At 36.4% G+C, this 14,957-nt stretch overlaps 1 protein-coding gene across 7 annotated transcripts in view; it reads left to right on the forward strand.

Moving 5' to 3' along the window:
• Positions 1–4,112: 4,112 nt before the first annotated feature.
• Positions 4,113–14,957, forward strand: part of LOC131041672 (uncharacterized) — a 91,004-nt gene continuing 80,159 nt past the window's right edge. For 3 of the 7 annotated variants that reach the window (XR_009372373.1, XM_059220075.1, XM_059220079.1), the window contains exons 1-4: positions 4,198–4,352; positions 7,126–7,640; positions 7,921–8,194; positions 8,573–8,877. Coding sequence is in view for 6 of the 7 variants with exons in the window: in XM_059220075.1 (XP_059076058.1) it covers positions 7,228–7,640; positions 7,921–8,194; positions 8,573–8,877 (992 nt within the window). In the remaining variant the exon portion in view is untranslated. Of the gene's footprint in view, positions 4,353–4,429; positions 4,453–4,501; positions 5,189–7,125; positions 7,641–7,920; positions 8,195–8,572; positions 8,878–14,957 lie in introns of those variants that run through there. The other 4 variants (XM_057974868.2, XM_059220076.1, XM_059220077.1 and 1 more) reach the window with 4 other exon arrangements.

Here is a 14,957-nt window from a genome sequence, read left to right on the forward strand (position 1 = left end):
AGCCTTTATAATATTGAGCTTTTTAGCTATTTTAAATAGAGCCGTTCCCTCAACCTCAGAACTCCACCAATCAGCAACACAAGCTTCCAGAGAAAGATGGGATAACCACACTTTTTCAAATCTAAAAGGGAAATTTCTCTTTGTAGATAAAGAATTGGCAGTAAAAGAAATAGGGTAACGATCAGAACCAATCTTGATAACAGATGCTAAAGAACAACTATACTTAGATAACCACTCAAGAGTAATTAAGGTTCTATCTAACTTAAGTTGAATAAGATCAACTCTAGTTCTTCTATTAGTCCAGGTATAGTTAATCCCTTGGACATCCACATCCGTAAGAGCTTGATCATTTTTGAAATCCATAAGATCTTGTTTACCATCAAGCTACAAGGGGAGGCCTCCCATCTTCTCTTCCTCTTTAAGCGAAGTATTGAAATCTCCCATTATTATCCAGCTTTTATCAGCAAAATTTAGTCTATCTTCTGCAAGGCTTCTCCAATATCTAGCTCTCCCAGTTTTAGTATTAGGCGCATAGACATTAGTGATAACCCAGACAAAGTTATCCTTGATATGCTCAAGCTGCACAAAGTTCCTATTAAATTCAGAAATAATTTCCTTACCTTTAATAGTTTTTTGGTTCCAAAAAATCGCTATTCCTCCAGAGGCTTCCTCCGAACTAGATCCTATAACTTTATTATTTTTAAATATTATAATCCTTTCCACTTTATCCTTACACATCTTAGTTTCCTGAACAAGGACCACATCCAGTTTATGGTCTCTTATCATATTACGTAACACATCCTGCTTATGAGGGGCATTCAACCCTCTTATATTCCAGGAAATTATCTTCATACTTTAACTGGGGATATAGTTGACTCGATGGAGCTCTGTGTTCCATCAGCACGGTTCTTCCAACTTTCATGTTCTTTCTGATGTTTTAGAGAAGGTCTCCCCTGCTTTTTGTTTTGGTTTCCAACATCTGCCTTTTTCTTATTCTTGCTTCTAGTTGCAATACCTCCATTGGGTCCCTCCTTATTTGATTTTCCCTCTTTCGTACCAAGAATCCTAAGATTTTCTTCCAGGGCTTCCATTTCCACACTATGTGATGGGGTTTTGCATTGAAACGGCTTTGGGCTTCCATTGGTTAATAGCAAAAGAGGCTCAAAATCAGAAATGTTAAAATCCTGTGCTTCATTGAAGTCTTCCTCAATTGCTTTCGTATAAGATGATGCAGACACATCATCATTGGAACTTTCCTCTGCTTTCTCTTGACTGACTGGCCCTCCCTCTTGGTCCTCTAGATCATTTTTTAAATTTGCCTCTATCCTTTTCTCATCTTCTTTAGTACTTTCTATTTGATTATTAGAACATACACAAGCAGGTTTTTCATTAGGGTGGGAGTTCGAGTTGGAAAGTTTCTCTTTACTATTCACATCCTTCTTCACCTCATTTTCTAGCTCAATCACTTCCTTATCTAGATCACACTCTACTGATGGGTCTTCTCTTTTCTCTTTTGTTTGCCATTTCTGCTTCACACTGCTATCATTCTTACTGTTCTTACCCTTCTTAAGCGGACAAGATTTTGCCCAATGGCCCGATTTTTTGCAGTGAAAGCAAGCAAACGGGAGCGATTCATATTCAATCGCTTGGGTCTATTTCCCTGATTTAGATATAATCTCAATAGATTGGGGCATGTCCATCATTTGATTAACGTTAACACAGATGCAGACAAAAACTAACCTTGATTTAGCTGCAATCATTGGGTTGATCGAGAGAAGTTCTCCAAAAGAACTCACTATCCCTTTGAAGACTTCCTCATTCCAGAACTCGAGCGGAAGGCCCAAGAGGTGCGTTCACACAGGCGCCGACACAAAAATGACTCGTTGAGAGAAAGGTTTGGAGCCCATTTATGTAGAGCCAAAGTTGACTTGTCGAACATCCATGGGCCTTCACATAGAGCTTTATTCATGTCTTCCTCAGAGTTAAAAGCAAAGGAAAAAAAAATCCCTAGGCAACGCCGCCACATCCACTTGACCCTTGAGAACCCATTTCCTCCTTATAAAACTCCTAACAACATCAATGTTAGGCCTAAAACCAACAAATCGTCCAACTAATGTCATAGCTAAACCAAAGATAGTAAGATCTACCAGCTTATGCGGAACAGAGATAGCAACAACCCCTGTTACTGGATCAAAAATATTTTTAACTTCCGGTAGCCCTGTTTTTACCAGCGGCTTCACTCCAAAAAGCGAAGACCATTTTTTTTCCTTACCTCTATCGTGTGGGTCCCCGATTTTGGAATCTTTGTCTTGCACCAATTTGACTGTCTCCTTGTCCTCTTCTGTACCTTGGGACGCCTGGAAGCCAGCCTGATTGCCAGTTCCACACCCAGAAAGACTGCCATCCCTAGGAAATCCGCCATTCCCAGATTTGAAATTTGGGATTCCCGCTTGCTCTCCTTGCCGCTCCGCACCCATGTTTTAAAAGTCCTACAAATATGTATTGAAAAAGTTTAATGTTTTGAGAATGTTTAATGTCAATTGTTGTGTGATGCTTATGAAATGGATAAGTTTATAAAATAAAATATAACATAAAATAATATAAGAAACTAATTAAACACTAATGTAATCTAAAATGCTAACAAGCAATGGTTAATTACTAAAAAAGTCTATACTAACAAATTTTAATTCAAACTAGTTAATTAGTAAGGTTAGTACCATCTACACACCATAAAAAAGAACTATAATCTTGGTTTGTCACTAGAGTTTGGGAGAATAAGAACAAGTTTGAAGGAGAATTAGAGATACCTCATATTAATGTAGATGTCCTTAAGAGGAAAAACATCATCTTCATGTTTTGATGACGAAAAGATGATCATGATGATTCATGATAAGAAAAAAAAAAGGGCGAATGGTGTAAGATAAGGTAATTGTAAAGAATTAATTGTAATCTAAATATAAAGAATTCTAATGCATAGAATTAACTATGATGATGATGAGTAAAACATTGTTTGGTTCCTTGAATTGAATTATTGCTTATAAATGAAGTAAGGATGGATGAAATGGATGATCAATCCCCTTTCTTAGTTTCCAAAGCATGAATATATAGAAAAAAGGGAATACTAGATGGTAAAATATGTTCAAAGTAGGAAGACTAAATGTTAATGGGAGGAAATTATAAGAAGATAAATTGTGATGCTTTAACTTTTAATTTTAGTCAATAAGTAAAACCCCTAGTTTCAACAACAAACATTTTTTAAACCATTGTAGTAATTATAAGACCACCAAGTCATAAACAAAACCACTATGGTAGTTATGAGATCAATGCAATAATAATGAAAGTATTGAAGAAATGAGGCAAAAATATATAGAACTTAACAAACAATGATTTCTTTGAGGCACTACCTCAAATTCTACTCAACTAGGTTTAAAACATGACCACCCTTGATTTATCAATGACACACACACAAAAAAAACAACAATAGAAAGAAGGTATTTTAAGAAATGCTAAGAAAACTTGATTTACGATAAGAAAGTGCGATCCAAAATATTGATTCTAAGAACTACTACACATAAATTAAAAAATAATCTCAATTCCTTTCTTTTTTGATAGGTGAAAGCATCAAGATTTTTAGCAATGCTTTTTTTCTTGTAGCAACACGTTCACATTGATAGCCCATATTTTCTTGTAGCAACATCCCATAAATACATGAACGCTGTGTGAACCAAGTGGAGATTTGAACCTTCATTGCACATTAACAATGCAACCACTTAACCATCACACTACAAGATGAACCCCAAAAATCTCAATCTTTTAAAAACATTAGATATTCGTAATTTGTATTAAATATTTAATTAAAATTAATATTTCAAAATCAATCATAAAAAAACAAAAACAAAATGATTCTCAATCCTACATGTACTTCATTTCTGGTGACACTTTTGTTGTGTCCCACAGGGGCCCTTTTTATCAAAATCAAAGAGAAAATATGGTTAATCCATATAAGTCCACATTCAACGGCCTTCCAATCATTCGTTTTTGGCTCAGAAGATTCCTTGGCCGTACAAAAGCATCTCCGCTAAAAAACGTGCAGATAATTTCGATTATATAAATAAAAAAAATGGACTAATTATTAGTAATGGCATAGTGATTTGGGTAGTCCTTAACTGCTGGCGGCTTCGAATTGGAGAGTATTGTTTGCCTGCCTGCCGGAATATCGCGACCTTTTGGCATATTGCAGGTACGAGCCTTTTGAAGCCTCTGCTTTGTAAAATACCCGCGTTTTTAACTCCTTTAAGCTGCATCGGGTATATCCTTGGGAAAGGTCGCGCTGCTTTTTTTTCCCCATTCATGTAATATTTTTACGTATTTGATATTGACGAACTTTCATTTAGTACATAATTCTGTGGCTTATTCGTTTCCATTTGTCTGATTTTTTCTGGTTACATTTTGGTAAAAAAGTTTTAATCTTAAGCTGAATCGATTGTTTTCATGGCAGTTGTTAAATTTGGGGATGTGCAATTGGAAAATTTGAGCATAGTTGTGCAATTTACGGGGATATTGAATTGTTATTTGAGCAATATTGGGAAATTTGTGGGGATAGAGAAGGGATGTCGCCGTTGTGTTAATTTTTTTTTAAGCATTAGGTCAATCGAGGAAACCCTTACTGCAGTGTTGTTTTTTCTGTACATCCTAACTAGCTGACAGTTACTAATCCCGGTGGTTGTAGGTTTAGCAGGCCATTAGAGTCTGGATGGATTAAGAAACAAATGGTCATGCATTAAATTTTACAGGGAAAAGGTCATTTACGAACTGTTTTAGGCTTCCGAGGTGTATGAGATTTTGATGGCTTTGTTGCTATTATAATTTAGGGAGGGATGTTGAGTTAATGTTGCAAGTTCGTCCGTGGACCCTTAATGCATTGCTGGATTTTCTCTAAGCAAATGCATTGTTGTTCAGATAATGCCTTTAGACATAGCTGTATGAGATTTTGATGGCTTTGTTGCTAGTATAATTTAGGGAGGGATGTTGAGTTAATGTTGCAAGTTCGTCCGTGGACCCTTAATGCATTGCTGGATTTTCTCTAAGCAAATACATTGTTGTTCAGATAATGCCTTTAGACATAGCTGTATATTGAGCAGGTCATTCAAGTATGTATGCTGGAGCATGTGGATTTAAGAAGCAAAAGGTCATTGATTAATTTTTTTAGATTTCCACGGTGTTTCAAATTTTTATTGTGTCCTCGGGTCACTATGAGAGATTTTAAAAACTTTACGGTAATTCTAAAAACATCCTATCGAAAAAGGCTGTTTGATGTTTTGTATCGTTTAGTGTGGAAGTAAGAAAAAGAAACCGCTAAACTTCGTGTATTGCAAAGTATGTAAATATGAAGAAAAGGGCAATTTAACCTTTAATGTTGTTAAGAATTGAAGTAAGAAGTGAAGTGGCATTTGGCTTTCTATGTTGTAAATTGTGGAAGTGGGAAGTGAACTCTGTTTTTAAATTTGGATAGTATTTAGTTTACTCTTCAATCAATTATTCAAATCCGTCTGGATAGTCTGGTTCTAGAGTCGTCAGCATTCTTAATTCTCTTCCTACCAAATTGAGATTTTTGTTTAACAAAGCTCTTTAATAATGCCACATGTGGCTGGACTGAGCTTCTTGGACGAACTCTGCTTGTCCACACGTTTAAAAGGAGGTGGAATATTGCAACAAAAAATTACTCTTTCTGATATGACTGTGATGCGTTTTGACTAATGTACGAGTTAGGATAATATTATTTTGCTAAATTTATATAATTTCAAATTAAAAAATTAAGCTTGTCTAGGGCTAGGGGTCTGGAGTTCAAAATCCCCTAAGATCTTAGATTTCTATTAAGCCTTTGCAGAGAAACTTTCGGAAGAGAAAAACATCATAAAATGTATATATTAAAGACATTACAATCGACTGAGTTACTGATATGCTTAAACTTACCATTATATTCAAGATCAGTGCTCAAGCAACTAGCCTTTACTACTGACATAATAGACTTTTCTATATCTATAACGGTATTATTGACAGGGAGACAGTGATGCATAGAAGAATCAAAGTCCATGTTGTCAGAGCTGTGATCGGCTAAACCGACTTAAGAAGAAATATAGCCATAAACCCTAGAAAAACAGCATTACCAAGAACCAGAGGAAGCAGAGAAAATACTGAGAACTGGTAAGAATCTTTTGTGCTCAGTCCAGATGCATCTGCATGACAGGTTTTCAAGGCCATCAATTTTTTTCAAGTGCAGCAGGTGTTCTGCAACAGCTTTCTCAATGGTCGCTATGTGCAATGCTCAAGCTAATGAAAGTTGCCTTCCAATACTTTCAAATGCCTGGCTAAATCATCATTGTTGTTTGTATTTACCAAATTTGATAGCTCACCCACTACATTTATCCTCCATGGTTGATGTTTTAGAGCCAGAGGAAATAACAGGACGCGTAGACTCTTCCTTGCCTCATTTATCTGATTTTGAAATAGGATGATTACAATTTATTTATATTAAATTCGCTTTTATCACTAGCCTTAGTCGCAAACATTTCATCTGCTAATAGATTTTAGCATGTTCCCTGCATGATAAAAACGTGCTTTCTAACAAAGAATTTTCTCTAAATCCATTAGGAATGTATTCAAGGACACAGAAAAGATGAGAGAATGATGCTTTGTCAGCTGCTTTTAATGCCTTCACATAATTTTTGGCACAGCAAGAATCATTCAGATTGTTTAATTTATGTCCTAGTGGATCTCATACATTGCCATCATGGTTGCTGGCCCAAAAATCTGACATCTTGATGTTTTTTTACTGGTTTCATGTATTCACATCAATCCAGCAGATTGAAGACTTAATGATTAATGACATGCCAAACGATTGCGATTAGGACATAAGCACTAGCATAGCTCTCTTTATCAAAACATCTTTGGTATTGGGAATTTGTGTAAAATTTCAGTATTATAGCATTGACTCAATTTTTTAAAATATGGCTTCCTGTTATGTTTATGATCTATTTCTCTGTATTGTTTCTATATTGTATGTTGGTGCAGGTTCTGGTTAAGTTTCAGTAGACTAATTGTGCAATAATTTTTTGACTTTTGTAGCCATCAGAATTGAGGAGGCGATTGAAAACATGGGAGACATTTATAGGCTATCGCCTGGGATAGAACGTGACCTTTTGATAAGGCCTTGATTACCTAAGAATAATGTCTGCCAACTCGAAGTCTGTCATATCTTGTAGCATCCAAGACAGGTCAAAATTAGTTGCCGGATACTCAAATAGACAACGAGGTCATTTTTCAGATTCTTTAAGTAGGAGAGGCAGTTGTGAAAGCGGCATTTCAAAGGCAGGACAAAGTTCACCACAGCTTAGCCTAAAGTCAAAGTTAAAACAAGAAATCTTACATCTATCACAAGTTTTATCCTCAGAACGATTGTCCTTGGAGCCTCAAAAAGATGTCTGTCATGCAGAATTGAGAAGGGTCATAAAAACCACTTTTGATACAGCTGCAGAAGTTTCATCTTTTGGGAATGTTCAAGCAAAGTCTCTTGCTTCATTAGGGCCTGCAGGGCTCAAGCGAGTCAAGGCAAGTGTCAGTGATGACTATGCAAAAGCAAGGTGATGATTTTCTTATTGTAATGTTTGAAAAACTGTATGATTTTACAACAAATATGTTTGCATTATTTTGATATTGTATCATTTGGATAGACGGTTTACTTTGTATCTTTATATGTTACTGCCATTGAAACTCAATAACAAGAAGAACAAATTATTCTAGGCCTCTTTTTTCATAGCAGCATTCAAGCATTTTGATTTCACAGGTTTAAGCATGTTGAGGCAATTTCAAATCACCCCAGAAAAATGTCTAAATTTACATAAAAATTTTCTGGTTGAGCAGGGAACAAGGGAAATTTCTTAATGAAGCCATTTCAAAGCTGGAAAATTTCAGGTGTAATGTGCCCTCAAGGAAGCGAATTCGATCAGAAATAACAAGTGAGAACAGAAACAGCTCACTGGCCAATTATTGGTCTGCTGGTGGTGCAGTTTTACAAAAATCAGCATCTCCTGTCTCAAAAAATCAAGCAAATTTAAAATTTGTAGACCTGGTTTTTAATAGAGCATACGAGAGAAACAAAACTTTGGGTACAAATAAGCAAGTTCGCACATTGGTGGTGAGTGTATGGGTTTATAACAATCATTTCCTTTTGAAAAATTTATTACTGCTCTATGTGAAAGTTTTATTACAGTTTATTCATCCAGTTCTTTTTTATTTCTTTTTAACAAAGTGGAAAAGATCGTCTTTTTTGCTCTTTTTCTGTTAGAAGCTTGAGAAAATAGCCATTGAAATAAGGAATTCCTGTTTTCTTATCTTTGAGCAGGTCATTTTTTCTCTATTTGTCATGGCCCTCCTTTCTATTTTATGTTATATTCTTTTGATGACAATTTGTTGGTGATTACTAGTCACTATTTTCTAAGAGCATTTTAATTTTGACTTTTTTCCATTTCCTAGCTATAAAGTTATAACTTATGTTACTTGTAACTGGTTTCAGTTGGAAGGACAAGTCAATGTAAATTTGCCAAAATCATTTGGTAAGTCGGATCAAGAAATAGACGTTTCAAGGCCTGGAAGCTCCTGTTTGAGTCAAGTAGAAGAGAATGATTGTGCACAACTTCCTGCCAAAAGAATTTTGAAAATGATGAGAATAAAAGGAAAGCGTTCTCAATTGAAGACGGACATCAGTTTACCTTCAATGGTTAATGGAGCTTTGGATGGAAAATGTGAGCAGAAATTGAGTTTAAAAGATAAGCTTAATAGGGACAGTCGAGTAAGGCGAAATGAAGTCCAGGGTAACAGGTATTAGATCCAGTGCCTTAAAGATATTCTACAATGAATTCTCCAACAAATTGATAGTTTCAATGGCCCAGTTATATAAAAGCAATGAAAGCTTTCCATTTCAAAATAATAATCCAAGTTGTTGTCTGGAAATTTGTCTTCATGTTAAACATCCAAAATTTCAAAAAGATATTTATATTGGAGTAGGTAAAGGACTTAATTCAAACAATGTTATAGATGGTAACGATAGCCACCATAAAAAATAGAATTCCAATATAGCCACGTGCGTTGTTGAAGGCATTCCAAATCTCATTTTAATATGCCAAGAAATACACAAAGCAAATTTCTTTCACTAGGTATTTTTCACACCATTCTTATGAAAAGTAGAATTATTGAAGATCTCTGACTTCAGGACAAAATAACTTTTTTACAATATTAAGAAGGAAATAACATGTAGGTATGATTTCATTCTCCTCTTATCTAGAAATTTTGAGCCTCCACTTTCATGCTGTACAAGTAGCAGTCCAACTGAAGTCTCATCCATAATGATTTATACTATTTCTGTTTTTTCTGTGCAACTGCTCTTATCTATATCCAATGTTATTGACACGAGTCTAGAATACCCATTTTATTAAGAAAAAACAGAATATTTTTTTTTGAAATACCATCACTTGATAGTTGATATGAAGATCTATTTATTTACAGACAAGAATATCTTCTGATATATAAATAAATCATTAACATTACTTTTTAAGAAAAATCATGATTATAAACCATAGTTACGAGGAATCTCCAGTATACAAATGAGGACCACTTCCCCATCTCCATGCCCACAATTTTACATGATCACAGCTATATATAATTTTAAAATAAAATAAATCTTCCTTAGGTTTAACTTAGGCTAATTAAGCAAATGCAACCAAATAAGCACAAATCAGCCTTGCTAATTGTTGTGTTGCCTACACACACCTGTCTCCGATGGGGAACCCCGCCCCCCTTTTTTTGCTTTGCTGATTGCTAGAATGATAGAGGATAGATTAAGGTAAACCATTCAATCACATGAGTGTGATGGGGATCAGAAGCGAGGCATGGAGTATGGTATAAGGGTGCTCTAGGGATGCCCACCTTGCACAAAGTTCATTAAGAAAGCCTACAAACAAGTAGGATGTGGAGAAAGGGTATAAGCCCTAGGCTTGAGAACCTAGGAGTGTTCAAGAACTTGGGAAAATTAGAGATTCAGATTGGCATAGGAATCAAATCACGGGGAAGAACATTCAAGCACCAATTTGGTCCAGATATGGACAATGAACGAAGATATGATAGCTCGAGGCATTGGCCAACTTTGGACTTGGGACGAAATTCTGAAATTTTCCCTAAAAGCTTGGTGTTTTCACCCAAAATTGGAATAAGACCTTATTCCAAAAAACATTCCTAACACCGAACTTTTCCCCTAAACTTAAGTTTTATCCTAAAGTTTGGTGGTTGAGTGCTAAGTTGGAATAAGCTTTAATCCCAAACATGTTCCCAGTGCCGAGGTTTCAACCAAAGTTCTGACCCAAAGCTCAAATTCGGTGATAGCACAAAAAGCAGGAATCAGGCTTCTTCTTAAAAGCCTTCACAAGACCGAACTTTGAACCGATTTTTCTTTTAAATTTAGATTTTGCAGTCACCAAGCACTAAGAACCAGGCCACAAACCTTGACAATAGAGTTGCAGATGAAGAGAATGATGAACAGGATAAAGTAATATCAAATCCATATGCCTATAAGGCTGGAGGCCAAGAAGAACGGATTGAAAACAAGGTATGAGTATCTTGCATAGCAAAATTCGGTATCTGCATGTAAAATCAGAATAATCTCATTCCTAAAAGCTTTCCATCCACTGAGTTTATGCCCTGCATTCTCTAAACTTGGTGCTGAGACAGAAAATAGGATTAGGCCTTTAATCCAAAAACCTTTTCTAAGGCCAAGGTTCAGCCTGAATTTATTCCCTTGGCTTGAAGTTCGGTATTATCAGCCAAATCAGGTTAAGCCTTATTCCCTAAAGCCTTCCTAAGGCCGAGGTTTTGACCGAATTTTACCCCAGCACCCTTCAAACTCGGTGATAGCATTGAAATTGGGAATAAGCATTATTTCCAAAAGGTTTCCAAGTGCCAAAATTTCCCCCATAACTTGAGTTCCAACCGAAACTCAGTAATGGGACTAAAATCAGGATCAAGTTAGTATTTTCAAATGTGTTCCCATCCCCATGTTTTGAACCAAGTTTATAGGCACTAATCCTAAATGCCTTCTTGAAGTCGAGATTCTGACCAAGGATCCTCAAATTCGGTACATGCACTCAAAACTAGATTAATGGTGATCCAAGGGGTCTTCCACAGGTCGAGGTTAAGACAAGATTCCTAGAGCAGCAAGGTGCAAATCAATTGGTCGAGGTATGTAGGGATAAAATCTAGTCCAATGACTTAGTCAATGAACTACCTGTTGACGTGTTTTTTATGACTACGTCGAACACAGAATAAAGTTGCCTAACGGTCACTTCACTCTCTCTTGATCAAAGTGCGATTGCATGCTAAGATTGCAAGAAGTTCAAACAATCGACTCCAAGGTTCCTTTATGCTACGGACGTGATTCAGTTGGCTGATGTGATTGGTGGTAATCCAAGTGGCCTTACGTTTGCATCATTCTTTCACTTCTTTGTTGTGGCTAGAACTCCATCATCGGATATGGCAATTCTACGATGCTGCTGCTTCGAACGGACTAAAATGAACTGAAAATAAAGGGGAAAGGGTTTAGAAGGATCTAAATCTATTCCTCAGGGCAATGATAACAATGAATCTCTGGTGGACAAATTCCGAATAAACCAAGCTCTGCTTCGCCAAGTTTAACTACAACTCCGCAAGAACCGATGCAATCTTCTGGGGATGCTAGAGGATTATCAAATCGAAAAAGTACATTTGAATACCCAAAAACGACGCAATCCAAACGACTATCCACAATCGAACTTAGCACAAATTTAGGGGGCTTAGACTAACTTTACGCTGCAACTTACAATCAGCAAGATGCAAAAAGTATGAACCATGGAAATTCATCAGACACCATTACATTCTCCATTGAAATCAAAGCACTTAACTATTTCTAATCTAAGTGAGGAAGGTGAAATCATGCAAGCTTTGAAAAAATAATTTAAGTAGACACCATCAGAGAACAATGTTTAACTGTTATTATCTCAAAACTTATCGCAACAATTTCATACAAGTCTCCCTTCTTTACAAATGAGGGGGGTCACCCCTTTATATAGTCCTCAGGCCATGATTACATGCAAAACCCTAATCAGGGTTTCACCCTAGAAGATTCCCCACTCAAGATGCAACAAGGTGGGAATCAACAATAAATACCCCATAAAGCCCATATACAATTAATTACAATCCTTCCAAAAATGGCACCCATAAAGCATTAATTAACCATTACATTCAAAAAGTGCCCACTATGCAATGAATCTACCCTCATGCAAAAATTGCCCATGATGCCATAAATGCACCATCATCTCCTGAACGTGACGACTGCATGCAAAGAGATGCTTCATTAATTCAGCATGCCTTGACTCGGCTGCCACTTGGCGAGAAAACTTCAGGATAGAAGAATTTGATCCATGAAGAATTTTCTTGAAGTTTCTTGAACTTTCCTTGCTCTGGAGGAGATTTTTAATTATTTTCCACCATCTCCTATTTTTTAGGAATTTTCCACAAATTAGGGTTCCATGGTCCAGGAGAGAGAAAATTCCCTCATGACTCCAAGTCTACCATCATTTTCAAATTCAGATGATTCTTGATGCCCGAGAATGGATTTTTCTAATTTTTCCCTTGGGGGGAAATTTCTTGTTCAATTCATCCCGGCGTGGAACTCATGTTGTGAAGGAATTCTCCTTTGGAAAGAAATTTGTTCCTTACCCCTGAGGAAGGAAATTCTTCATGCCTTAGCCAATTTTCATGATTTCCAAGAACTATGTCCTGAAGGAAGAAATTTCAAACACTTAGTCAATTTTTCACCTTTCCTGGAATTCTGTCCTGAAGGAAGGAATTTTTGACACTTAGCCAAATTTTCACCTTTCCTGGAATTTCTTCTTGTTGGGCGCAATTCTTCCCTGAGGAAGGAATTTTTTTTGAATTTTTCACCTTTCTTCCCGAATCAATTTTTCACCTTTCCTGGAATTCTGTCCTGAAGGAAGGAATTTTGGACACTTAGCCAAATTTTCACCTTTCCTGGAATTTTGGACCTTTCCTCCCGAACCTTGATTTTTACGTTTTGCTTCCAACCTTGGGCACATTTTGGAACAGGAGAAGAAATTTTGGAAATTTGTTCTTTGAGGAAGGAATTTTTTGTGCTCTTTAAATTCATCACGTCCACAAGGAGCTTTTCCATCAATTTTCCACAATTCCTATTTTTAGGAACTTTCCTAAAATTTAGGACCCGGGTCCAAGAGAGAGAGAATTCTCTCACGAGTCCAAATCTGCAAAATTTTTCGGATTCTACTAAGATTTGGTGTCTACAAATGAAATTTTTTAAAATTTCTGAGGGGATTTATGCTTTTCCTTCCTTCTTAACCTTTGGATTTTCATGCCTTACACAAATTTTCAATTTTCCAACTTAGGCGTGGAATTCACTCTTCATGGTGGAATTCATCATTTCCAAGCCTTGGAAGAATTTGATTCTTGGAATCTTGCTTCTAGCATGGATGGAATTTTGACTCAGAGGAGGAATTCATCAAATTTCTTAACCGTTCCCGACTCCCTCTATTTGGTGCCTTCCATTACTCATAGGCGCAATTCTTCATTGAAGGAGGAATTTTGAACCTTTTCCATTCTTCCCTGATTCCCTCTATTTGGCGCCATGCAAATGTCTTGGGCAGATTTTTGCTAGGAGGAAGGAATTTTGACCATGGAGGAATCTTCCTTTATCAGAATATATATATGAAATATAACATTCAAGTATAAGTGGTTATACTTTAAGTTATATTTCATATATATTGTCAGGATGTTTGAGAGTGGTTTTAGATCCCTAGGAATTATAATGCAAATTTTGGATTTTAGAAAATCTTTCAAATTTTCAGACTTAGTCAAATTTCAGGCCATTTTCGGATTAGGATGACATTGGTGGATTGATGTGAATTTCCAGTGATTTTGCATGCTTAGTCAAATTTCAGGCCATTTTCGGATTAGGATGACATTGGTGGATTGATGTGAATTTCCAGTGATTTTGCATGCTTTCCTCTTCTAGAATAGGAGTTCCAAACTTTAACCCTTTTTTTTTTATCCAACTTGTTTGCCTTTTGACTCTTTCGGATTTAGAAATGATCTTCAGGAGCGTTCAGTCTTCAATGTCTTCAGGGATGTTTAGTTTTCAGTGTTTCTTGTGAAGAACCTGCGAAAAATAGATTATCCCAAATAACAAGTGTTTCAAAATGTTAGGGTTTGGACAAAATAGGTCAGGAAAGCACTTACTAAAAATAGAAACTTACTAAAAATGGAAATTACTAAAAATAGTAAGTTTGATTTTTTTGGCAAAATTAGACCTATCTGGGAGGCAAGGAAACTTACTAAAAATAGTAAGTGCTCAGAATTCGCTCAAATTTTATTGGGAGGTTCCTTGAAGGGTCCCAATTCCAGTTCTAAGTTCAGTTTTTCCAAAACCCTAAAAGAAACCCCAAAAATCTAGGACTAAAGGCAAAAACCCTAAAATTGATGAAACATGCCTTCGACTTCACCAAATTCGCTCAAACAAAAAGCAAACTTGATCAAAATGACCCTCGAACACTTGCAAAGCAGAGAGATTGACGAGACTACCACCAAAAGACCCCAAAAACCAAAACCAAAGACCGAGAGGGCCTAAAAAGTAGGGGGTCCCCATCTGGAATGAGGCGATGTCTGAAAACGTCACAACACTACCAAGTGGAAAGTCCCAAATCAAAATTCTAAATGCTAAAGGGATATGAGTGCAAACTAGGAAGTCCACAAGTTTCCTTGCCATCTAAATGAAGTTCCCTGAGGAATAGGTAGAGGGACGGTGAATGATTTAGCATGTTGAAAATGTGATTGATCCTTGGACT

The sequence above is a fragment of the Cryptomeria japonica genome, chromosome 4, assembly GCF_030272615.1.
Source record: "Cryptomeria japonica chromosome 4, Sugi_1.0, whole genome shotgun sequence".
Taxonomy (NCBI): domain Eukaryota; kingdom Viridiplantae; phylum Streptophyta; class Pinopsida; order Cupressales; family Cupressaceae; genus Cryptomeria; species Cryptomeria japonica.